The following is a 26,544-nucleotide window of genomic DNA, read 5'->3' as shown; positions in this document are numbered from 1 at the left end:
CAATTGTTTGGTTTGGGGGTTTTGTTGCTAGAATCTTGGTTTTGCTTGCACATTACCAAGCCAAAAAATAAACACGAAGTGCATGCACAGTTGAATCCCAAAAGAGCAAATATATCTTCATTTTAACAAATTCCCTTTTTCCTTCTGTTTTCAGCTCTGTAGTCTCATATTGGGAAACCCCTAGTTTGATCATCTTATAGGTGTGGCTCAGTGCCCTTGTGTGGATAGGGGAAGAGGATGCACCTTTTTAGATGGTTGTATTTAGTGCGCAGGATTTTGTAGTTAGTCTGATCCTGTTTCTTCTTAAATACATACACTATGAAGGAGAAAAAAGGAAAATGCAGCTGTAGTAGAGAGAGATTGGAACACTGAGCCTGGTGCAAAATTTAAGGCCTGAATCAGAGGCTGTAAACCAGGGGTTCTCAAACTGGGTTGGGACCCCTCAGGGGGTTGCGAGGGTTATTACATAGGGGGTCGTGAGCTGTCAGCCTACACCCCGAACCTCGCTTTGCCTCCAGCATTTATAATGGTGTTAAATATATAAACAAGTGTTTTTAATTTGTAAGGAGGTTTCTCACTCAGAGGCTTGCTATGTGAAAGGGGTCACCAGTACAACAGTTTGAGAACCACTTTTGTAAACCAAAGTCAGGCCATATATTAAAGCAAACGAACATAAGTTCACTGTCCAGTACATGAACTTGGCAAAGTTGTTGCTAGTGTACTAAGCTACAGTATTTACATACATATATTTTAACTAGTACAAATGCATCCAAAACAAAATAAAATTTGACAAAATAATGAATAAGGATGTTTTGTCCAAGATATTAGGAACAAGGGGAAATAAACAAATGTCATAAAACATGTATAAGGATATGTAAGTTGTTTGTTTCAGTCTGTAAATGTTGTCTTAACCCTTTTTGTGGCTTAGGAGACAGCAAAAATTCCTCTGCTCACTAAGCTGTTCCTTGCCCCTGGGCACTTATATGTTAGTGTCCTTGTAGCTCCTATAAAACGCTAGTACTGTGCCTTCAGGGCAATAAACCTGGCCAAGTGCCTTTGTTACAAAACTGTGCCTGTTGTCTTTTTTTATAAGTAGCATTAAGGTTTGCTAAATTAGCAGGCTGCACTGTTTGCTGTTGCTGATAACACTGGAGCTCCAAGGACAAAAGCACCAAGGGGTCGGAACAGCATTACCGAGGCAACAACGTTCCATCCTTCAATACTTAGCAGCATAAGAATGGCCCAACTGGGTCAGACCAAAGGTCCATCTAGCTCGGCATCCTGTCTTCCTACAGTGGCCAGTGCCTGGTGCCCCAGAGGGAATGAACAGAACAGGTAATCATCAAGTGATCCATCTCCTGTCGCTCATTCCCAGCTTCTGGCAAACAGCTTCTGACACCATTCTTGCCCATCCTGGCAAATAGCCATTGATTGACCTATCCTCCATGAATTTATCTTGTTCTTTTTTGAACCCTGTTATGGTCTTGGCCTTCACAACATCCTCTGGCAAGGAGTTCCAGATGCTCCAAAAAAGGAAATGTCTAACTAAGGGGAAGTGTTGTTCAGTCAACATTTAGTTGAAAGCACATTTCTGATTGAACCGACAGAGATGCTTCCAATTTAAGAAAGTTTCTGGCCTGTAATTCTGTAACTTCATGAGAAGTTTTGTAACCCCTATTTAGCACTTCCTTTAGGTCAACAAAAACTCAGTTCTCTGCATTCCTTTGAATCTGTTCTGTGCTTTCTTTAAGCAACCCTTTACATAACATGCTCTTAACTTATAACAACCTTTCATTCACTCTGAACAAAGACTGTTCCAACACCATGCATCTCACTGAGATAAATGAGGCAGTTGACACTTTAGACCGGTTGTTTCAGGCTTTCTGCAGGTGCAGAAAGACTGATGTAATGGTTTACACTCAGTTCCTGTTTTTAATGCTTACTTTGCAACCATAAGCAATAAAAAAAATTTAACAAGAAGTCCAAAACATTTGATGTTTAGAGCACAATTATCCTGCAAGGTACAAATTCTGTAGCAGTCTTGAGTACAGGGGCCTGGATTATAAGGTGATGTGTTGGGGTGCATTCTTGTGGTGCTGGGATCTGGCACCCTATGCAGGTCAATGTGTAATGCACAGCTGATGGGCAGTTTCCAGTAGAATAATCAGGGAGACTCAGTTAACTGAGCTGGGGGGAGATGTCTAGGGTGCATTTGACACCCTTGTGTGTCACCTGACTTGGGGACTGTCCTAAAGGGAGGGTGTAAGGCAGAATATGGCAGCAATGTGCTGCCAAGGGCATGTGGAGTTTCCCAGGCTGCACTTACTAGCTCCCATCTTCCTTCCATACAGAAAGGGTAGAAATATGGCTCCAATTTAGGTGTATGTAGTACTTGGAGGGCTGAGGCTTCTTTGTGCTGAGAGAGTAAGGTAAAGGTAGATTTATATATTATGTCATAAAGGATTGACCCTCCATGTCTTGGAAAGGTGAGAGTAGAAGATACTATGGAGTTTCCAGGTTGTTTTGGCACAGTGGGGGAACTAGCCTGGGAGGTCTGGTCTAGTGAAATGGTAGGTGAGGAACCTCATGTGACAGGTAAAATACAGCATGCTGCCGTGTCCTGCAGCAGGAGAGTGGGCTGGAGAAGACAGCTGTCTGTACGAGGTGCTTCACCAGGCAATTGATAGGCCAGCTGGTTGGTGGCCAATAATGGAAATGCAGATGGCACTTGGTAGGGTAAAAGGTTCTCTGATTTGTTAATGCGGTGTGGGGAGGTTACAGAGGTGAAAGTGTAAATTCGCCAATTACAGAATTTTATTATATTTTAAACCATTCTTGTTTTTAAAGGGAAATACATAGACCTTAACTTTATTTATTCTTTTTTGGTCAGGAAATCGTATAGAGGTGTTAGAAATTCTTATAACTTGATTTGTACTGGTACTGGTGCTGTTTCTGTTTCTTATGTCAAATACTTGATTTTATTCAGGGTCGGGTATCCAGTATTTGCATGAAAACAGAATTATACACAGAGATCTAAAGCCTGAAAATATTGTTCTCCAGGATGATGGTGGAAAGGTAAGTCATATAACTGTGCCAAAGAATATCACCTTTGGTGTCCCAAATATCAGATCTGGAAGTCATGTAACAATTTTGCCTTGACTGATTGAAATGAAGAATGCTACTGCTTTCTTATTGAGTATAGCACTGAATCCCATAGAATGATGCTCATGCAAAAGACCACCATGATTTTAATAACGTTCATATTCCTTCTTAATATTACAAATTCTATTTGCTTATCCTTGAAGACTTGTCAATTGATCAGTCACTTTACTGTAAAGTATCAACTTTTTCTTTTATCCAGTGTTTTTGCTTCCTGCCAGTATCAGCAATGTGACATTGATTGTATCCTGGCATATGTTTGGATTTCTGCGGGGTACATATCTAGATTGTCCTTGTGCTCAGTTGGATACATTTTTTAGTAAAAGTGGCATTCTTGATTTACTATTTTTCTGTTTACTTTTCTTGATATCAAAATACTATATCTTGTAAATTCTCAAAAGTTTAGATGCTGTGTTCAGTCAAGCCTGATCTAATTAGTTTCAGGACAATAATGAATTGTATGTGCATGTTGATGTAAATTAATGAGCTTGGCTTACATGGCTGAACAGCTCTGTGTAGCATTTCATGTTTTTTTTTAAATCTTGTTTGTGGATTTGTTCCTCCCATCCCTGGGTTTGACTCTGCACCTTTTACTTTGAATTTGCCCTTTTCATCATGCTTTATCAAATATTTGTCTTGGATATTGACAGATAATTCATAAAATAATAGACTTGGGATATGCCAAAGATCTGGATCAGGGAAGTTTATGTACATCATTTGTTGGGACCTTACAATATTTGGTAAGTGTTTTTGTTTTTTTTCATGTTTACAATTTACTTTGGCATAAATTAGCACAATTCTACTTACACGTGTTCCTCAAATCATACATTTTCCAGAAATAGAAAAAAATACTTTCTCTGGAGTTTTGTCATTTTAAAAATAGTATGATATTGTTTTTTAGGCCCCAGAACTCTTTGAGAGTAAGTCCTACACTGTTACTGTAGATTATTGGAGCTTTGGAACAATGGTGTTCGAGTGTATTGCAGGATTTAGACCCTTTTTACACAATCTACAGCCATTTACCTGGTAAGACATTTGCTGTGAGAGAAGGTGCGTGGGTTTGATAGAGTTGCTCTTTTTGTGGGGAGGTGGCTGTATGAACTAGAGCAGTGGTCACCAACTGGTTGATCGTGATCGAATGGTCAATCCTAGAGCATCTCCCAGTCGATTGCGATCTCCGGCAGCACAGTGTGTCTACCGTTAAGGCAGATTCCTTGCCTACCCTGGCCCCACGCCGCTCCCAGAAGCTGCCAGCGTAGCCCCGCTGGGGGGGCGGGCAGCAGGAGTCTCCCACCGCGCACTGCTCCTGCCTGCAAGCATTGCCCCCATAGCTTCCATTGGCCGGGAGAGCTGTGGGGGCGGTGCTTGCAGGCAGAAGCAGCGCGCGGAGACACAAGCCCCCAGCTTCCCTCCTCCCCCAGGGGCCTCAGGGGTGCGTTTAGCCCCTTCCAGGAGCGGTGTGGGGCCAGGGTAGGCAGGGAGCCTGCCTTAGCCTCTCTGCACTTGCCGCCAACTGGGAGCCGCCAGAGGTAAGTGCTGCCTGGTGGGAGGCCACACCCCAACCCCCATCACTGAGCGCCCTCCTGCACCCCTGCCCCAGCCTGGAGCCCCCTCCCAGAGCCAGCACCCCATATCCCTGCCTCAGCCCAGAGCCCCCTCCTGCACCCAAACTCCCTCCTAGAGCTTGCATCCCTAACTCCCTCCTCCATCCCAACCCCCAGGCTCAGCCCAGAGCTCCCTCCCACACTGCGAACCTCTCAGCCCCAACCCCCTGCCCCAGCCTGGTGAAAGTGAGTGAGGGTGTGGGAGAGCGAGTGATGGAGAGAGCGGGGGATGGAGTGAGTGGGGTGGGGCTTTGGGGAAGAGGCAGGGTAGATCTTGGGCGTAAAAAGGTTGGAGACCACTGAACTAGAGCAAGTAAAATAAGAGTACATAAAGTCAGTCTGTCCACAGAGAATTTTATTTTATAGGCATGAAAAAATCAAGAAAAAGGATCCAAAGCACATTTTTGCTTTTGAAGAGATGACTGGGGAGGTTCGGTTTAGTACCCATTTGCCACAGCCTAACAGTCTTTGTAGGTAAGTATGTTTATAGTTTTGTGCACATTAATCTCTGAGTTTTCTTTTAAACCATTAAGAGCCAATAGTGCATATGACCAGATTTATTATTTCAGGTAGTTTTGCAAGAAAATGGCCACAATTTTACTACAAATCAAAAATATGAAAATTGCAGCAGGTTTCCATTGGTTACTGTGTTTTGCAGCACAATAAAGCTAATATCTAGCAGTTGTCTAGAACTTTATCCAAAACTTTGAAGGTTCTTATGTTTTATGAATGAAAAAGAGGATTACTGGAGTACTGTGGTTCTCCTTAGAGTAGTTGTCCACGTGTACATTCCACGACTGATGGTGCATGTGCACCTTATGTGCTTGTGGCCGGAAGTATCCGCCCAGAGCATATGTGCCTTGAGTCTTGTCATGCTGTTCTGCAAGGGGATATAAGAGAGAAGGGCATTAGTTGCCATTAGTCCCTAACCACCTTGTGACTTGGAACGCTCATGGTATCTGCAACTGTCAGCAACCTTCCCTACCAGTTAGTTAGCTTACAGTTAGTAAGCTGTCCATTTCAGATGTGTTCTAGATCTACTAGGTAATATGTATCCTCTACGCCTTTCTCCCATTTCTTCAAATCCAAAGAGTAGTATGGAAGATAAAGCAGACAATGCCCTTGTAATTCTGGTTGTTATAGCAAGGGCAAGATTGCAGTGGTTTCCAGTTCTCCTTCACAGATCTTGCACCCACACCTGCAGTCCCTATATGTAACAGCATGGTCTATAGGACTAACTGATCTGGGGGAATCTTGTTTATCAGATGTGCAACACATCATGCAAAACTTCTGAAGCAATCTATTCATAAGTGCTATGACCTCAAGTGGGTAAGATTTGTCTTCTGGGGATCTGATCTTCTTTGTCTGCAACAAATCAGTCCCTGCTTACTGCACCTGATACTATCTAGTATCTGTATCCTCTCTGAAAGTCCATTTAGCACCCATTTCAGCCTACCACGTATTAGAAGACAACAGAACCTTAGTTACCCAGGACTTGATTGAGAAGTTTGACAGGTGTGGTGAATGTATAGCCACCTTGCCATCCTGGGACCTTATCTTAGTCCTTACTCAACTTATGAGACTGCCCTTTGAGCCAATAAATTAGTGCTTACTGCTTCATCTGTCAGTCAAGACAGCATTCGTTATAGCAGTATTATCGGCAGAAGGGTAAATGAACTGCAAGTCTTGATGGTGGAACCAATTTTCCACAAGGACAAAGTTGGTCCTCTGTCCACATCCTAAATTCCTGCCCAAGCTGGTAACTGATTTCCATCTTAACCAATCAGCTTGTCTACAGCTGCTTTCTCAGATTTCATGTGCATTTAGGCAAGTCAATGCTCCACAGACTAGATGCTAAAACGGCATTAGCATTCTATTTTGATTGGACTAAAAACTTTAGAAAGTTCCCAGATTCTTTTATATCCTACAGAGAGAATAGTTAAAGGTCAGGCAATTTCATCTCAGTGCTTGTCTAAATGGGTTACACTGTGCATTGAAGAGAGCCACACACTAGCCCATGTCCCTCTTCCTGTAAAGGTTCCACTAGGATTAAGACAGCCTTAGACATATTCCCATTACTGAATTCTGCAGATCTACAAAGTGGACCTCTATAAACACATTTATGAAATGTTACTTATTTAGCATTCAGGTCTGACATGCACTTTGGTAGGGCAGTACTCCAGTTGCTGTTTAATTAGGACTCTATCCCACCTTCTGCAGAAGACAATATTGCATAACAAACTATCCCAACAGTGGGAATGTGTCAGGGGCCTCTCGAAGAAGAAATTCAAGTTACTCACCTGTAACTAGGGCTCTTTGAGATAGACTCTGCACATCACATTCCCTGCCACTCTTCCTTGGGGTCCTAATAATAGTCTCAGACTTGAGGAGGTAGCGGAAGGAACTGAGGTGACTGGAGTGCCACGCTCCCTTTCATTGCCCCTCCCTCAGAACATGCAGCAACAGTGAGGAGAAGGGAGGGATGTGAGAGCTCTCCAGTTGGCACTGCTATGGAATGTTCCACAGTTAGAGCTGCCCTACAGCACATCCCAAAAGTGGGAATATACAGAGTTAATCTCAAATGTCAGTATCAGATGAGTAATCTTCATTTCTCTTGGCCCCCATTTGGAATTGGGGGCCTGGGATGGGATTGTCTACTTGCCAAGAGCAACAGCAAAGGCATACTCCTCTCCATTTTTCTCTCTATGGTGTGAACACCAAAGACTAACCGGAATCATTGAAATGCACATATTAAATACAGGCGAATTGTTTTTCCTTTAATAAATAAATAAAGATTAAATCTACATAGACTGCATTGAAGTGGGGTGGTTTCAAAAGTCAGGAGATGCAGGAGTTAATGTTCCAGAAGCAACATTCTGGAACCTTCCGCTGCCTTGTTCTTCCTATTTCTTGTTTCATATGTAGATTTCTATTACAGTTTCATGTAAAACATGTGAACTGTACACTATACTGGATTCCCAGTGTGGCCAAGATGATGATGTTGTTGAAACCTTAACTTTTGCCTTGCCTATGGTGTAACTGTTCTGACATTAATGTCGTAGTAATAATTTTCTTGTATTGAATAAGTGTAACTACTTTATAAGAGGGAAATAAAACAGAGGATACATACTTTGGGTGAAATTCTGGTCCCACTGAAGTCAATGGGATTTTTGTGTCTCTTAGTATTTTTTTTCCTAGTACTGGTAGAAAACACGTTTGAATTAACTGTACTCTTCGTTGTAGAATGCCTGCCTTCTTTATTTGTATTACACATGTCAATGTATGGTTTGTTTTTGTTTTGTTTAGTATAATTGTAGAACCAATGGAGAGTTGGTTACAACTGATGCTGAATTGGGATCCACAGCAGAGGGGTGGAGGTATAGACACAGAAACCAATCGACCGAAATGTTTCCTGTTAATGGATCACATACTGAATTTGAAGGTGCATTTTTTAAATGTGTTATCTAAATACTGATGGTAAAGACCTCTCAGTGGACAATGAATGTGCTAATTGAGTGGAAATCCTTGCACCCTCCAAATCCAGTGTCGGGGGATGCATTCTTCCTTTCCTCAGAGAGAAAACGCTTCTACCTTAATTCAGTTCATACCTGAAAGCAAGAATATTAGTAGTAATGTGACTCTTTCACCCTTATTCTGGAAGCGTAAGGGTGGCCTCAGACAAATATGTGCCACGTGTTAAGGATGCCACTATTGACAGTAATTAAAACTCAATTTATCTAATCAACCTAACTTTTATTTATCTGTATATCAGCACATCTTCTTTCTAGGACAGCGTATCATTTAGCCTGATACCTTAGTGCCATTTGTCTCTTGAAAGAAATTACGACTAGAAATGAAGATGACTTTGTTCTTGGTTTTACAGATAGTACACATCTTAAATATGACTTCTGCCAAGATTGTTTCTTTTCTCTTGCATCCTGAGGAAAGTCTTCATTCACTTCAGTCTCGCATTGAGCTTGATACTGGAATAAGTACTGGAAATCAAGAGTTGCTTTTGGAGATGGGAATTTCCCTGGATCCTCGGAAACCTGCTTCCCAATGTGTTATTGATGGTGTGGTAAGATTATTTCCATTTTACTCCAGTTGTGTCATATCTGTTTTAAATTTTCACATTGAAAATCTCAGGGAAAATTAATTGCTTTCATTTCATCATAGTAGAGATTGTAGCTTAAGCTGTGGTCTTTCAGTTTAGTTAGTGGTTAGATAAGTTCTAGCACCGCTTGCTTTACAGATTTAATGTGAAGTCAAGTGAGTGGCCATACAGAATTCTACTCTTGGTGCACATGTACCCCATAATCATGAGATTACATTCTTTTGAATATCAGTGTCTGCTGTGGCTGTGCTTGTACCCCTCTTTTTCTCTTGCTTCCTTGTAACAGGGAATAAGGGGTGTGGCAGCTGCAAACTGCACTCAGTTCCTTCTTATCGCCTGTGGCTACAAGATAGAAAATCATAATGTCCTTGTTCTTCGTCTAGTGTCCTCTGCAGTATTCCCACTCCTGGGAATGCACCAACCGGTGCAGCTTGGATGGTGGAACCTTCTGGTAGCGTCTGAGTGCTCATGTGCTCCCCCCCCCCAAAAAAAAAGTCTGATACCAAAATGCTTAGGAGAGAAGTGTTCTCCTTCATATTGCGATGTTTGCCGCACATTTACCCCTCAGGCCCATGGAGAGAGAGAGATTGGATTTCAGGCCCTTTTGTTACACAAGGCTTGTCAGCCAAATCTCCAGGATCGGATATAGCTAGAGGATCTGAGTGGAAGGATAGTACTTCTGGATCCAAGAAGACTTCAGTAGTTAAGGCTTTGGTTTCGGGACCGAACTTCACTTCCAAGTCAATTTGAGCTTGCAGTAGCCAAATCCTCTGATCCAACTCCAGAGATATTACAACCTCCATCAGAGCTTGCTCTAGCTAAGGATCACAAAGCTCAGGAGAAATTGCCTCAACCAAGCACTTCAGTTATGAGGAAAAGAGAGGCCAAACTGAAGCATATCTCAAGTGGTTCTTTGGGCCATTCAAAACTCAGTGTGGATCCAAGACCTAAAGATATAACAACTAGGGATCATTCTAAGGGAATGGATCTGAAAAAGAGACCAACAGAATCCTGTACCTCAGCTACTAAGGATCCTTCAATTACAGTGCAGGTTCACATAGATCCGCAACATAGACTGATCTGACTACATATAATTTTTCTCTGAACAAGAGACCAAGACAGGAGCTTGAACATGATAGATCTCCAGAGACTGTACTCCCCCCATCTAAGATTCCAACTGCCTCTCCAAGAAAGACTTTCTCCATTCTCTAGATCCTAACTTCATTTGTATCTCCTACTGTTTCACTATTGGATCAGGGTAGGAGCCAGATCTGATGATAGCATCTAATAATCAACAGTTTCTCTGAAACAGGGCTTTCCTTCTCTAACAGACATCTCAAGACATTCTACACAGCAGTGTCTGCTGTGGTGCTAGTATGGGGTAATTGGCAAGACTGGCACATGCCACTGTGGATGCCTTGCCCCTGTTGGCCAACTCCTGCCTATCCATACTATGCAAGAAGAGCCGACTCCTGAGCAGCCTCCATCTAAATCTACAGATTTAGTTCAAGTCCATGAACTATTAGATGGGATGATGTTAACTTTAAATTTGTCATTAGTAGTTTTGGAAGAAGCCACCCACCCAGTATTTGACATTGAATTCTTCTGCCAAAAATAACTTTTTTTGCCAATTCTGGAGGGACTTTGATAACAGGACCGGCTCTAGGCACCAGCAAAGCAAGCACATGGTTGGGGGGGCACATTGTCAGGGGCGGCATTCCAGCTATCCTTTTTTTTTCGGGGCAGTTGCGCTCTCGGAGCTGCACCACTTAGATGGGACGAGGGCTCCGTGCCCCTAGTCGTAGTGGGAAGGGGAAGCCCCAGCCCCTGGGTGCTGAGCTGCCAGGGCACAGCCGCTACCTCGGGAGGAGAGGGCGAGTCCTGCCGGGGAGCCGGGGCTGCGCTGCCTCATCTGCACACTGGCTGCTGCGCTGCCTTGTGCCACCCCTTATATCAGGGCTTCTCTGCGCGGCCAGGCAGGGGAGGGGGTAAGCCCCTGCAGGCACTGGGAGACGGTGACCTCACTCCGTCCGCTTCCAGCGCCGCCTGCGAGCCCCAGTCCCACCTGAGCTTGGGGTGGCAAAAAACCTAGATCCAGCCCTGTTTGATCATCAGCAAAAGCTATATGGACCAATACTTCCTCTTGTCAACCCATTTAAAAAAAGGCTGACAAATTCTGCTAGATCACATATGAAGGGTTCTCTTCTTTTCATGTTTACCCAGTACAAAGAACCAGATCAGATCTTCCACACTTTATTCCCTGTGAAAGAGAAAGGGAAAAGTTGTACTCGTTAGGGAGAAAATTATTTTTTTCACTCAGAGGTGGCCAGATATTAGTTTCACCTGTGGGAAAAGACTTTGAACGTTACTAAAACTCTTCCAAAGAATCAGAGAAAATTAATGGTAGCTCTTGTCAAAGATAGTCAAAACATTGCCAAACGTGCCTTCAGGTGATCATTTAATGTTTCAGGTACTGCCTCATGATCAGTTGCATCAGCAGTAGATCTCCATAGGCACGCATGGTTAAGATCATCATTACTTATGGGAATGAAATCAAAGATAGAGGATCTTCCCTTTGAAGGGGATGGACTATTCAGTGCTAAAACTGATGAAGTATTGGAAAAGATGAGACCTTCCACAGCTAGCTCTCTTGACTTACTGCATTTGTTTAGAAGAGTGGTTTTCAACCTTTTTTCATTTGTGGACCCCTAAAAAATTTTGAATGGAGATACAGACCTCTTTGGAAATCTTAGACATAGGGTTCTGAGGAGCATGGGTTGAAAACCACTGTTCTATGGTAATGACTATCTTTCATGGATCCCCTAGATATATTCTGTGGACCCCTAAGGGTCCATGGACCACAGATTGAAAACCACTGGTTTAGAAGGAAACCACCTGTGTTGGGATACCATAAGCAGTACTGTCCTCCTTCCTTTCTCTTCATACTATACAAAAGGAGACAAGCCGTAGCAGCACCAATCATCTTATCAATCCCAAGAAAGAAGAAAGCCCTTTAAACCTGGGATGAGGACAAAGAATTCTTCAGCTGCATTTTCGTTGCCCCATGTCAAGCCTCAGATTTTACATTGAAATTGAGAGCTTTGAACCATTTTAGAAAGTACAACCCATGTTTTTGGAGACTTGTCATACCATTTCTACAATGCATGATCAGCTATCGCCTCTGAGAAAGGATTTGGAAACAGTAAGGGAGTGTTATACTATCCTGTTTGAATCCATTTCTCCCTACAGCCCTCTCCTTCCCTCCTTTTTCAGGTATCCTTCTCATAAGATTATATTAAGAACAGAAGTTCTACAGAGGTGGCCCCATTAACTTACAGAAACATGGGGTTCTTCTCTGTAACTTTCTGATCTCAGAGAAGAATGGAGCTTTCAGACCAATTCTGGACCTCAGAGCTCTAAACAAATATATCAGAAAGTTTCAGTTCAGAATGCTACCCCTGCCATTGATTCTTCCTTCCCTGTCCACTCTAGCTTGGTTTGCTGATCTAAGTCTTAGATGCATGCTTTCTTATTTCTATAAGACCCTCACTGCAAATGTCTTTGTTCTATGCTTGGTCAAGACTGTTTTGAGTTCAAAGTTCTGTCTTTTGGCCTCTCCACTGCTCCCAGAGTTTTTACCAAATACCTGTCTCTACTAGCAGCTTACCTATGGAGACAAGGAATTTTTGTCTCCCTATGCTTAGACTATTGACTGCTGAAATAGCACTCCCAGGAGGAATTGAGAAGAGCAATTCAAGTCACTTGTTCTCTCTTTGAAACGTTGGGCCTTCTAACAAACAGAAGTCTCTACTCTCTGCATCCCAGAAGGTCCCATTCATTGGTGCAATTCTAAAGTCCAGGAAAGAAAGGGCTGTCCTCTTAGAAGAGAGGTTTTTGAAACTACGAACGACTATCTTGAAACTACTTTGGGAGCCTTCTCTAAAACTAATACACTTTTTGACTTTACTAGGCCTTAAGATCTCAATGACATATGTGGCACCCATATGCCAGACTCGGAATGAAGCCACTTCAGCCCTGGGTTTCGAAAAATTTAAGATGGGCTACAAACAATATGCCAAAGAATGCTTAAGAGGCTCAATATTCTGAGAACAATTCAGTTAATCCCTACTGTGGTAGCTAAGACCAGACTACGTTCTCAAAGGAGTTTTGGTTTTTTTTCAGCCCTGCTCCTCCTGTGTAATAGTTATGACAGACGCTTCCAAAAGGAGTTGGGGAGCACCTCTCAACAACTTTTCCATTTGAGGGCTTTGGAACCAATAAGAATCTGTATTACACATAAACGTATTAACTCACAGCTATTTGGATCTCAAATCCTTTCTTCCTCGGGTGCAAAATTCAGTAATTCAAGTAGACACACGCAGTATATCAGTTATATATTACTTGAATAAATAAGGAGGCTCAGTTGTCTCAGAACTTGTCTTCACTACCATGCTAAATCGGTGCCGCTGCAATCAATACAGTGGCATTGATTTGCAGGTCTGGTGAAGACGCAATAAATTGACAGAGTACTCTCCCATCAATGTAATTAATCCACCTCAACAAGAAGCAGAAGCCATGTCGAAGGGAGAGTGTCTCCCGCTGACCTACTGCGGTGTAGACACCGCGTTAAGTCGACTTAAGTTACGTCGCTCAGGGGGGTGCTCTTTTTACCACCCTTGAGTGACCTAACTTACGTCGACTTAATCAGTAGTGTAGACAAGGCCTCAGCTATGCAGGAAGGCGATAAAATGTTGGGACTTGTGTATCCTACACAACATTTATTCCTTACATATAGCAGGAGATCACATTGAGTTTGAGAACCAACTGAGGTAGGATCCCTCACAGATGCATAAGTGGTCTCTAAAAGACTCAGTGATTTAGGATGTTTTCAGTCTTTGGGGTCTTGTACGCGTAGACCTCCTTATCACCAGGTTCGATACCAAATGTCCCTGGTTTTGTTCAAGAACAGGCTCAGACACTCAATCAGTGATGGATGTGTTCCTCCTCGATTTGGAGAAGGGTCGTGGTATCTGAGTGTTTTCCTCCCATTCCCTCTGAGCTTAAGGGTAGTAAAGAAAATTAAGACCGGATTTGGCCAGGGTGATCCTGTTTGCTCCTGCATGGCTGAGGCACCATTAGTACATGACTTACTCCTTTTATCCAAGGGCAAATTCAAGATGCTTTCAGTAATAAGGGTCCTGTTGTATTGCAGGTGGAGGGGGGTAGTTTTCAATCCAGATCTCCAATAATGGGCAACAGGACTTCGACAGATTTAGAATAGTCATGTTCTGTGGACATGCAACACATTCTCATCAGTCTAGAAAACAGTCCACTAGGAAAAGTTGTGACTTAAAGTGGAAGAGATTTGCTATATGGGTATCTAATAAAGGTGTTGATCCATTCTCAGTTCTTCAACATATTTTAGATTTGTTAAACTTAAAAGTTATGGGTTTCTGTCTTCCCTAATGATGTTCATTTAGCTGTATTAGCAGCTTTCCATATACAGATGGTTGGCAAATCTGTTTTTTCCCCCCACCTTAGTTAAAAAACAATTTTAAGGGCTTTATTGGACTTGTATTTATCATTACAAGATCCAGTTCTTCCACTGGATTTAAATCTAGTTTTAACACAATTTTTGTCTCTTCTATTTGAACCTCTTATGGCTTGTTCTGTGTTGCGTCTTCCTATAAAGATAGCTTCTATAATTGCAATTACTTCTGTTGGAAGAATCTGAGAACTACATGCATTGGTGGCTGCTCCCCTCCTCCCATACTGTTTTCCTTAAGGACAAGGTAATTCTTAAGCTGCACCCCAAATTCCTTTCAAAAGTAATTTAGGATTTTCAAGTAAATCAGTGTATTAATGTATTGGTATTATTTTCTGGTAATACTTATAAGGGAGAATCTAGATTGTATCCTTTTAGATGCAAAAAGAATGCATTATTATTATTTGAACAGGTCTCAAGATTTTAGCCCCTCTCCTAAATTATTTCCTATATTGGTCACTCCAAGGGTCAAGCTATTTCTACCTAGTACCTGTCTGGATGGATTATACAGTGTACAGAACAAGGATATAGAAACTCTTCAATCTCCCCTCCTGGTCTTAGAATCCATTCCGCTAGGGTAGTTGCTGTATCTGTAACATGTGCTAGACATGTTCCTCTTATTGAAATATGTGGACCTGCCACGTGGAGTTCAGTTCTCATTTGCACAGAATTTTGTGAATTAGATTTGGCAGCCAGATCTGACACATGGGTTGGCAGAGAATTTCTTCAATCATTATTTAATTAGAACTCCATGTCCCTCCCATCCATTTTTAGTTTACTGCTTCCCAAACTATCCCTAGAGTGGGAATATGCAGAGGACACTCAAAGAAGAAACAAAGGTTGGTTACTTGTAACCACAGTTCTTTGAGATGGACTCTGCATATTCTCACTCCCCTCCAATCTTCCCCACTTTTGGATGGTCTGTAGTTTCTGTAGTTAGCATATTAATAGGTGGTTCTTTGAGTAGATGAGATGCAGCTATGTATTCCACCTATGTGCATGCCCAGTTTACCGAAGCCAGAGAAGTTTGCTTAGCAGTACGTGGTGCTTGTGCCTTGTGACCATAGCCCCTCCCCTGGCTATATGAGGTGGGGCCACCCCAACACTCTTCAGTTCCTTCTTGCCACCTGTGGCTGGAGTTGGAGCTCTGTGTGGTGTTAACCTCACATTCCCTCACTAGTTTAGTGTTTTTGTAGTTGTATATAGTTAGTAGTACCCTTTCTGTTAGGTAGATTAATGTTCATTGTATTTAGTTAAGTATTCCCCTGTGATTCCCTCTCAGAGTCGGGAGTGATCCATAACAATGATCATCGCTCATGGTGCTTGCAGTGCTTGGATGAGGCCCACATCAAGAAGTAGTGTATCTTCTGTAAATCGTTCATGAACTGGTCTCAAGTGGCGAGGAACGTTAGCCTATAACAGCACCTCAAACAGGCCATGTTTTGGCACCAACTCCTCGTTGGATTGGAGGTCACCCTTCGGTTCCAAGAGTGCATCCACCTGGGGCTCTGGAACAGGTGCCTCTCTGAAGAGACAGAGAAGCTGTTCCCCATCAAGTGCAGCAAGGAGAAGGTCTCATAAGGCCAGTTGAGACAGCTCCAGGTCTTGTGGGGCTTTTCCTGCCTTCCTCAAGAAAAGCATCAGCTAGCATAGTGTTAGTGCTGATGCATGGTATGGTGAATGTGTCTCTAACTGCTCCCCGGTACTGAGTCAGAGTTAGAGACTGCATACCATCGACTCTGGTTCTGGCCCCAGGGCATCAGTTTAGTCTAGCATTGACAAGGGCAATACCAGCACCAACTGTTTCTACATGGCATACCAGATGGCTACAGACCACCTTTGCCTTTCAGTCTCGACCTCTCCTTTGGTCCAGGACTTGGCCAGGGCTGTATCAATTTATAGCTCTGTTGGCTGGACAGGCTGCTGAACCCTTGGGTCTGTCGGCACGACTTCCCAGTGTTCCCCTGCCACAGTCTGTGGAAGCAGGGCCAGTACAAGGCTCAGTGCAAGGGACCTTGGCCCTTGGAAACTCCTACGTTGTTGTCAGTACCACAGATGTTACTGTAATGGATTTCACTTCCCTCTATTTCAGTTTTATCAGCTGTTTCAATACTGCTACTGACATCAGGGTCAATACAGATTCCAGCACCGACGTACTCTGTGCCGGTGGTACCACTTCCATCATTGCCTCTGGTCCCTTCCTCATTCTCGGTGACCAATGAGTCAGACCAGTTACTCGCTCCATCAGGACTGGCTCCACCTTTCTCCCTGGAGACTCGGGATTCCTTGGCATCAAGGTCAGGATCTTCCTCCTCCTGCTCTTCTTCATCCAATCCACATCAGGGACCATTTATGGAGCGCTACAGGCACCAGGATTGGCACTCGTCTTGCACTGGGGTTGGGGGCCCCTGGCCCGGTGCCTACTGGCCATCAATGCCCTATCCTTAGCAGTGGCCTCCTTGGGATCCATGGGACCTAAGTTCCCCCTAAGCTGCACAGCTGCCCAGCAGGCTATCAAGTGCTGCGCAATTTAGGTGTAACACTTCAGGTGTGTCTCCCCCCACTGCTGTACTGCTCCTGCCCTCTGCTTTGGAGCTTGCTATGCAGAGCAGCGGAGGAGCAGGGCACTGATGTCAGTGTGTCCCCCTGCCCCGTACCGCATCTTTACAGAGCAGGGGCGGGGGTACACAACAGGGTCAGGACGGAGGGAGCTTGCTGGCAGCTGCTGCTGTGTCTGAACACAGTGATCTATTTAAAAGGGCAGCATACTTAAACCGGAGGCAGCATATTTAAAGGGGCAACGTGCGTATGTCTCTCTCTCACACACCGTGTGTGTGTCTCTGTTTCTCTCTCACACACTGTTTCACACTCACCTCCCAACACATACTTGTGGTGGTGTTGTTACTTCTTGATACTTCTTTCAAAGTGTGTTGTTTTAGTTTTTTGACTGATCTATGCATTTCATAATTTTTATTTCTCTCATATGGTTACATTTAATTCTTTGAGTAATGAGTTCTAAAATGCCTAACCTGGCTGGAGTAATTATCTCTGTGGTAACTTTTAAAAAATATATATTCTATCTAGGTTTTTGGTTTCTAATGGTGGTGCACATCCGCACATTACCTCGATATGGTGTACATGACAAAATTCATTCTGCACTTGGATGGAAAAAAATAGAGGGAATGCTGTGTGGGACTCTCATTGTAGAGCTCGCATGCTTCAGCTTGCTCTAAGGCAAAGTCTCACTGGGCAGATTGGTGGGAGGAACTGTGGACCTACCGCAGATTTAGGCACCAGTTAGCCTTCCCCATGCACAGCCTGTGGAGCTGCTCCTTCCAGCTCTGCCAGTTCAGGAATGGGAGCCAGCCTTGGCGAAGTTAACCACCTCTTCTTCTTTGAGTAGTATCCCTATGAGTGCTCCCACTCTAGAAGTGTTTGCGCCTCAGATCGGATATTTTATGTAGCAGTGTCCATTCAGCCCACACATACACTCCCTCTGTCTTGTGCCCTGCATCTGAGCTTCTCAACTGCATCGGTCTGAGCTGGAGCCTCAGCAGCATCCAAACTGAGATGACCTCATTTATGTTTTGTTCTCTTGTTTTGAAATAGTTAATGTTAGTTCATGGTTTCTGTTAGTAGTAGTACTACCTTTTTTCTTTTTAAAATTTTTTTTTCAAAAAAATTCAATGTTTTTTTCTTCCCTTATTAGAAAGTGAACTAATCCTCATCTTTAGTTATATTTTTCCTTGTCTTTTCCCTCTGTGGAATTGAAATCTGGACAGGGTATGCCTGTCTCTCCTGGGTTTAAATGTTGCCTTTCCTGCTGAGAAGCAATCCTGGTCAGTGATAGACATTCCCACTACATATGCTGGTCTCGGGGAGTCACATGTGCCTCAAAAGTGTATTTTCTGCCCTAAGTTAAAATCAAGAGCCAGAAAGAACTGAGTTAAAACTGCAGCTGCAAATGATGGAGAGTTCACTCCAATTAGCTTCTGATTCCAGCCCAGGGACTCACTCTGTACAACAGTCCCTAATGAGGCTGATTCCGTCAACTTCCTCGGTGCAACATTCCCCCTTGATTTTGAAGAGGAAATCCTTGGATTCCTCTCAAAAAGACTCAAAAAAGCTGGCTTCAAGTCCCCTGGGTGGAGAAGATCCCCAACAAGGTTGACCACCTCGGGACCCACCCATCTCCGACTCGGTACCCATGAGGCTGCAGGCCAGACTTAGTCTGTGGTCCCTGTAAGAGTGATATCTGCCAAAGAGACATAGTATGGACCCAGGTGGTCAGGCTCCCCTGGAAGTCCTCTCCTCTCTAGATTGGTGGACAATTCCAAATCAAGTAGGCAGCAGACTAGCCTTCTTAGACATTACCAATAAAGATTGATCACGGATGCCTCCATTGGTGGGTGGGGAGCACACAAAGACTGTCTGAAAACTCAGGGACAGTGGCCCGTCTACAGGCTGTTCTGCACATAGACACCCTGGAACTCAGAGCTATCAGACTGGCTTACAAAGCCTTCCTACCCCAATCAAGGATCTGATGATACACGTGCTTAAAGACAACAACAATGCATTGTGTAAATCAGCAAGGGGGAGCCAGATCCTTTCCCCTTTGTCAGGAAGCTACATGCATGTTGCACTGGTGGTCCTTCATCTCCTTGGTTTCCAACAGGTTGTCCACCTCAGCAGGGACTTGTTGGGGAACCACAAATGGTCTCTTAAAAACTGAGGCCCTCCTGGAGGTCTTTCAGAAATGAGGGCTCCCATAGGTTAATGAGCGTTAATGCCAGGTGCAAACAGTTCTGTTCCAAAGGGGGCTTGTGCCTAGGTTTGCTGTCAGATATCTGTTCTCCTGGGCCCCCAGCCTGGTGTACCTTTTCTCTTATTGCCTCAATATCCACTGTGCTAAAGGAGTTAAGGCAGGGTCAAGGGTCGAGTTATCATGATAGCACCAGCATGGGCCTTGTAGTTTTGGTTCTCGACCTGGTGAACCTGTCCATTTAATGGCCCATCACTCTGCTCGACCTGCCAAACCTTGTCTCTCTCAGAGCAGCGAATGGATTCTTCATCTGGACTTGATGTCTCCCCTGACCACCTGGATGCTGGCTGGACCCAATCACCTGGTTGCTGGTTATGAAAAGAAACTGCTTTGCTGCAGTGCAAGACATTCTCCTTCACAATAGGAAACCCTTGACCAGGCTGACACACAGTGCCAAATGGAACAGACTCTATCTGGGCAATGGAGCTGTTTTGTTAAAGCTGACATTGCAATACCTGCTATTCTTCAGAGAACTGCAACACAAAGTGGAAGACTTGCCCTTCGACAGAGACAAACTACTTTTGGCCAAAACCGACGAAGTTCTCCACTCCATGAAAAACTCCAGGGCGACCATTGGAAAGTTAGGGCTATATACAATCCCAAACAGGAGACAGCTTTATCAGCCATACCACAGAAGTGACAGCAGAGACCATATGAAGCAAGGGGACAAAGAAATAGACTACAAAGATGCCGACAGACCCAACCCCAGTATTCAGCATCTCAGCCACCACCAAACAAACCGCAATTTTGAAGTATTGGTCAAGGGTCTGCATGACCTTCCCATAACACCAATGTCAGCGGACAACATCCAAATCTTTGGGCACCGACACAGGCCATTTTACACCAACTGGGCCTCGATCACATCCGATCAGTGGGTTTAGAACTAATTCTAATGGGCTATACCATCCCTTTTGCATATATCCCAACTACCCACCCCCCTTCCCTGTCCCTCTTCAGGGACCCTTCCCACAAGCATCTATTGAGACAAGAGGTGCATCACCTTCTGCAAATAGGTGCGGTGGAACTAGTCCCAATACAACACACCGGGAAGGAATTTATTCCCATTACTTTCTGACTCAAAAGAAAAATAGGGGGTGGAGACGCATCCTAGACCTGAGAAAACTCAACAAATTCGTCATGCCCACAGATTCAAAATGGTCACCCTGAACTCGATCATCCCTATGCTGGAAGAAGGGGACTGGTTCGCAGCCCTCAACCTACAAGATGCATACTTTCACATTACAATCCACCCGGCTCACAGATGCTTCCTAAGGTTCACAGTAGGACAAGAACACTTCCGTTACAGAGTCCTACCATTTGATGTATCGACAGCACCGAGAGTGTTCACCAAAACACTGGCGGTAGTAGTAACACACTTATGCGGACAAGGGATACTCCTATTCCTTTACTTAGACGACTGCCTAATCAAGGGCTCCACAAAGGCAGAAACAGAAAGAGGTGTTCAACTAACCATCTTCCTCTTCCACTCCTTGGGGCTACAAATCAACAAAAAGAAATCAGCCTTCACTCCAGTACAACAACTGGAATTCATAAGTGCTCGCCTGGGCTCACTCACGGCCAGAGCATCCCTTCCAGAGCCCCACTTTACAATGATGACCTCCCTTATATCGGTGGTCTCACACAGCTCATGGGTGCATGCACGCACCTGCTTACAACTATTGGGGCACATGGCCCAGCACCCCAGACTATACATGCAGTGGTCAAGCACACCAGACTACACATGCAGTGCCTACAAAGTCTACATACTACGAAGGCACAGCTTAAACAAGAGAATCACACCCATCGCAGAGGTGATTCAGTCACTGCACTGGTGGACAAACCCATCAAACGTGCTCAGGCATACCTTTCCAACAGGAAACCACCATCAGTTCAAATCACAACAGATGCCTCCTTGATTGGATCGGGGGCCCACCTGAAACAATGTACTGCCCAGGGCAAATGGTCACCAACAAGAGAGACACCTTCACATAAACCTATTAGAACTACGCGTCGTCTGCAATTCCACTAATAAGAAACAGAACATTAAGGATATTAAAAGACAACATTGTATGCATGTTCTTTATCAACCGCCAGGGTGGAGTGTGATCCCATTCGTTATGTGTGGAAGCTCTAAAGTTATGGAACTGGTGCATAAAGCACAACATCACTATAACAGCTTCATATCTACCAGGCCACCTGAATATCATGGCGGACACACTAAGCAGACATTCTCACCAGAACACAAATAGGAACTGAATGAAGAAATAACACTGCGTCTTTTGGAGGAGGGGAAATCCGTCCATAGACCTATTTGCCACATGAGCAAACAAGAAATGCCCAAGATCTTACTCATGAGCAGGACAGGGAGCGCAATCACTGGGAGACGCATTCCTGATCAAATGGAATGCCCCTCTCCTTTATGCTTTCCTTCCAATTCTTCTAATCTCCAGAGTCATACACAAAATACAAACAGGGCCAAGATCATCCTCTTAATGCCAACATGACGCAGACTAACTCGGTTCCCTTACTTGAATCGCAAGGCAATATGCACTGCATTCACTATCCCTCGATGACACAATCTCCTCTCACAGGACAATGAACAAGTCCTCCATCCCAATCCAGGGAAATTTCTCCTGAGAGCGTGGCTCCTTCATGGCTCTCAGAGGACGAATTGATCCTGTTTGGATCAAGTATTAGTAGTAGTGATTAACAGCAGGAAACAAAACACACGACATGCTTACCTCCAAAAATGGGAGATTTTTCATTTGGTGCCAAAGCAAACAAATATCGGCAAACCAGGCCCCACTTCCATTGATCCTGGAGTACCTACTATTGTTGAAGAAATCAGGACTGGCTGCAAACTCGATCAAGGTCCACCTCGCGGCAATAACTGCCTTTCACCAACAGGTAGAAGAGACCTCAATCGCCCACCCAATTACAAAGAGATTCATAATGAGCCTACAAAACATGTACCTGGACATCCGTGAACCCACTCCGGCATGGGACTTAAACCTAGTGCTCAAATCCTTAACCAGAAAACCATTCGAACCCTTAGCATCTTGCTTTATGCTCCATTTATCAATGAAAATAGCATTCTTAATATTCATCACATTGGCATGAACAGTGAGCAAGATTGGGGCACTCATGGCTCCCCCCATACACAATATTCCACAAGGAAAAAGCGACTCTGAGGACTCACCCAAAATTCATGCCCAAAATATCGTTCTCATTCCACCTTAACCAGCCAATTCACCTACCCACTTTCCACCCTAAACCATACAACAACCCACAAGAGGTGGCATTACACATGTAAGAAGTCTCCCACGCTCTGGCCTTTTACCTAGACAGCACAAAGACCTTTCATAAGTCCCCCAGACTGTTCATATCGACAACGGAAAGGTCGAAAGGCGCAGCTATATCAACATAAAGACTATTTTAGTGGATATCACACTGCATCCACTTGTACAACTCCGTATGCAACACTGAAGCTCTAAAGGGTATCAGAAGACATTCGACAAGGGCTGTAGCAGCTTCTATAGCATTTCTGCACAATGTGCCCATTCTTGTCATACGCAGAGCAGCTACATGGGCATCCGAACACACTTTCACCAATCATTAGCTCGAGCGCAGATGCTAAATTAGGCTGCACAGTCCTAGCAGCAGCTACACAATCAACTCCGAAGCCCCTTCCCTCCACATGCGGGCACTGCTCTACATTCACCTGAAGGGGAGCACCCCCAGGGACACCACTCGAAGAAGAAGAGGTTACTCACCTTGTGCAGTAACTGAGGTTCTTTGAGACGTGTGTCCCTGTGGGTGCTTCACTACCCACCCTCCTCTCCTCTGCTTTGGAGTCAGAATCAACTGCTCCACGATAGAGAAGGAACTGAGGGGGTTGAGGCGTGTGCATGCCAGAAGAGGTGTCAGTGCCACCACGAGACAGCTACTGCACATGCGCGCCCCAACCAGATGCTGCTAGCAAAATCTCAGATCGATGGCGCTGGGACGCACCTCCCCCTGAAGTGGAGAACACACAGGGGGACGCGTCTTGAAGAACTTCAGTTACTGCACAAGGTGAGTAACCTTTTCTTTTGGACTATTTACTCTTCTTTAAGCTTGGTACAGCTACACCTAGCGGTGATATCTGCTAGTCATCCCCATATTCAAGGTCACACTGTTTTCTCATGCCCTATGGCAGATATGGCCAAACTGCTGCTTGTGAGCTGCTGTGGCTCTTTTACAGTTAAAGCACGGCTTGTGGAGCTACCTTCCTCCCCCTCCCCGCCCCTTCGTCTACCATACTGGGGACGGGGGGAAAGCTCGGGGCTTCTGTCTTGTGGCGGGGTGGTGGGGCTAGGGGCTTCTGCCTTGTGGGGAGGGAGATCTCTGGGCTTTAGCTTCGCAGGAGGTGTTGGGGCAGAAGCCCTGCACCCTGGCATATGCTGTCCTGCGGGGCAGATAGCGAATGTCTTGCAGCTCTCGAACTTCTGAAGATTATACTATGCAGCTCGGAGGGTCAGTAAGTTTGGCCACTCCTGCCCTATGGCATCAAAAAATTTTAAGGGGCTCATATGTTTTCGCCCATCATCAAACCTCAGCATGGTACTGACAGATGGATGGGCTCTCTCTGTTTGAGTTTCAGGCTGTGCATTCTCTTTACCATCTGTCAATGAACATTGCCTTCTTGATATCCTTCTAGCTGATATGATGGCTAGGAGAGATTCAAGCTTTCAGGGCAAGACCTCCATGTATGATTTTCCTCAGGGACAGTCTTCCTTAGGGCTCACCTGATATGTCTGCCTAAGTTAGTGTCCAACTGTCACACCAACCAATCTATTCACTTCCTGGTTTTCCTTCTGAAACCTCACTCCTCCCTGGGCGAAGAGATTTCACACTCTGAATGTTGTTGTTTTATTTGAACAGAACCAGACTAAAGATGCATGTCTAGACTTTTCATGGTGTTTTCTGAGCGGGTTAAGGGTCAATCAGTATTTTCACAGAGACTAAGTGGGTCTTGGACTCTGTCAAGACCTGCTATCCCCTAGCCAATAAAGACACACTTGGACAAGTTAGAGCTCACTCCATCTGCCCAGGAAGCCTCTGTGGCCTGCCTTAGTGTCTCCATTTCAGAAATATGTGGAGCAGTGGCATGGAATTCGATCTGCACTTTTATCTCCCAGTATTCCCTCGTGCAATCTTATAATCACTGTTCAAGTAAATGTCCCCTCACCCACCTTCTGGCTTTCGGGTGATTGATTGCTAATCATGAAGAGAGGAACCTGTATGGGCAAATACTTGAAGAAAATATGGTTACTTGCCCTACAGTGATTGTAGTTCTTTGAGATGGGCTATCCACACAGATTCCACATCTTCCCCATGTTCCTGATGATGGAAGTCCTATTAATGGGATTTTTTTACTGGTGAAGGAACAGAGCATGGGTTGCTGCCACCCTGCCCTATATACTTTCTGCTGTGGAAAGTGACAGGATTTGGGGGTCACAGGTGCAGCCCCAAAGGACACTGCTATTCAGAAGAATCCAATCTTGGGCTTGTGTGTGGGGTCTGAGCCTAAGCTGTGCTCCATGTTTCTATCCCTCTGTAGCCAGGGGCCAATATTATAAAAAATAGGTGCTTAACTTTAGATTCATAGATACTAAGGTCAGAAGGGACCATTATGATCATCTAGTCTGATCTCCTGCACCATACAGGATCCTTAGTCCCTGTTTAAGGACCTAAATAGAATAGCTCGATTCACCAAAGTGCTGAGTCCTCATCAGCTCTGTGTATAAAATGATGGTTGTATCTGAGATCAGCATCTCTTCTAACTAGTTCATAAAATTGCATAGTAGCAAACCATTGGATTGGTGAAATGTGTTGAAGTCCTTCTCATGACAGTTTGTGTTTGGGATTCTCTCTGTTTATAATCTTTCTTTTCCTCACCAGAGAGGCTGGGACAGTTACATGGTTTATTTGTTCGATAAAAGCAAAATCGTGTATGAAGGACCCTTTGCTTCCAGAAGTCTGTCTGACTGTGTAAATTACATTGGTAAGTGTATTCCAATAGACTTTGAACCTGAATGCCCTTCAACTAGTTTAATACCCAAATTTGTCTTGTCTTAAAAATCTGCATGGGTATTCTACAGAGTGTCTGTCTGAGCTATTTTCTCTTTAAGCTCTTTAAAGATTTATATTAAAATCCCTGAGCATTGAGGGAACACGGTCCATCTCCACTGTCAGTAAATAAATCCCAGCCAAATAGAACCACAACCGGTGTAGCCAAAAACTCTATAGTGTGAGTTCCTGTGGGAGCAGATTGCTATGGAATCATATGAATTAGAAAGGGAAAAGATCTGTGTTACCTGACCATGTCTCCAACTATCACCTCTTAGTCCCCAGGTGTTCCATTACAGCCTTTGGTAACACAGCTTGGTGGAAGTGGACACCTTTGCCCATGACTTATTGACCAAGATGAGTCAGGGAGGAGATTAGATTCCAGAACCTCTTTTCTCTCCTGTTCGGAGTGTAATAGATTGTATTGTTATGTGGCATGAACACAAGGACTAAGGTTATACATGCAACCTTAACTTTGGCATCTAACTGTTGAGTGCTCAACTGTGCAACACTAGTGTTCTTCAAATGTAGTGGATTATCTGGAATTATGTGTATAGCACCATAGATGTGCATGGGATTTGACTGACAAATAGCAGTTCTTCTGTGAATGATTGCACATGTCCATTCCACTGTAGGGGTGTGACTGCTCCAGGGCACAATTATCAGAGTTTTTCCCCTGTGGTACTCATTGAGGCAGCACAAGCCCCCTCTGTGCCTTGTGCACAGTACGCAGGCAAACAGGGTGGAGCCACCCTAACCCTCCTCAGTTCCTTCCTGCTGCCCATGATGGTTGTTGGCATTCCCTTTTATTGCTTCTGCAAGGCTTTTTGTCAAGCATGTAAATAGTGCCCATTTGTAAGTTTCTGTACAGTTAGTGTAGGTTGGTTAGTTAGTGTAGTTTAAAAAAAAAAAAAGGTTTTGTTGGTTTTTTTGGCTCTGGCACCCAGTCTGGGTACCAGCTCTAGTACTGGAAATATGCTGAGCTCTCTGCTTTTCAAGTCCTGCCACTCTTGTAGTAAGGTAATGCCTAACAGTGACCCTCATCCCAGTTCCCTTAAGTGCTTGGGGAATGCTCACATGAGTGACAAATGTAGCATTCGTAAGGGCTTTCAGTGCTGCTTCAAGAAGGACAGGGCAGCCAGACTTAAATATCTGCTGCTGGGATTGGTGCTACATTCTGTCTGAACCA

At 44.3% G+C, this 26,544-nt stretch overlaps 1 protein-coding gene across 1 annotated transcript in view; it reads left to right on the top strand.

Annotated features, from left to right (window-relative positions):
• Nucleotides 1-26,544, top strand: part of CHUK (component of inhibitor of nuclear factor kappa B kinase complex) — a 79,501-nt gene that overhangs the window by 18,367 nt on the left and 34,590 nt on the right. The window contains exons 5-11 of the mRNA XM_077823433.1: nt 2,987-3,075; nt 3,810-3,899; nt 4,061-4,185; nt 5,130-5,237; nt 8,070-8,205; nt 8,647-8,841; nt 25,188-25,290. Coding sequence (XP_077679559.1) covers nt 2,987-3,075; nt 3,810-3,899; nt 4,061-4,185; nt 5,130-5,237; nt 8,070-8,205; nt 8,647-8,841; nt 25,188-25,290 — 846 coding nt within the window. The remainder of the gene's footprint in view (nt 1-2,986; nt 3,076-3,809; nt 3,900-4,060; nt 4,186-5,129; nt 5,238-8,069; nt 8,206-8,646; nt 8,842-25,187; nt 25,291-26,544) is intronic.

Source organism: Eretmochelys imbricata, chromosome 7 (assembly GCF_965152235.1).
Source record: "Eretmochelys imbricata isolate rEreImb1 chromosome 7, rEreImb1.hap1, whole genome shotgun sequence".
Taxonomy (NCBI): Eukaryota; Metazoa; Chordata; order Testudines; family Cheloniidae; genus Eretmochelys; species Eretmochelys imbricata.
This window is presented reverse-complemented; position numbering and strand designations above follow the sequence as displayed.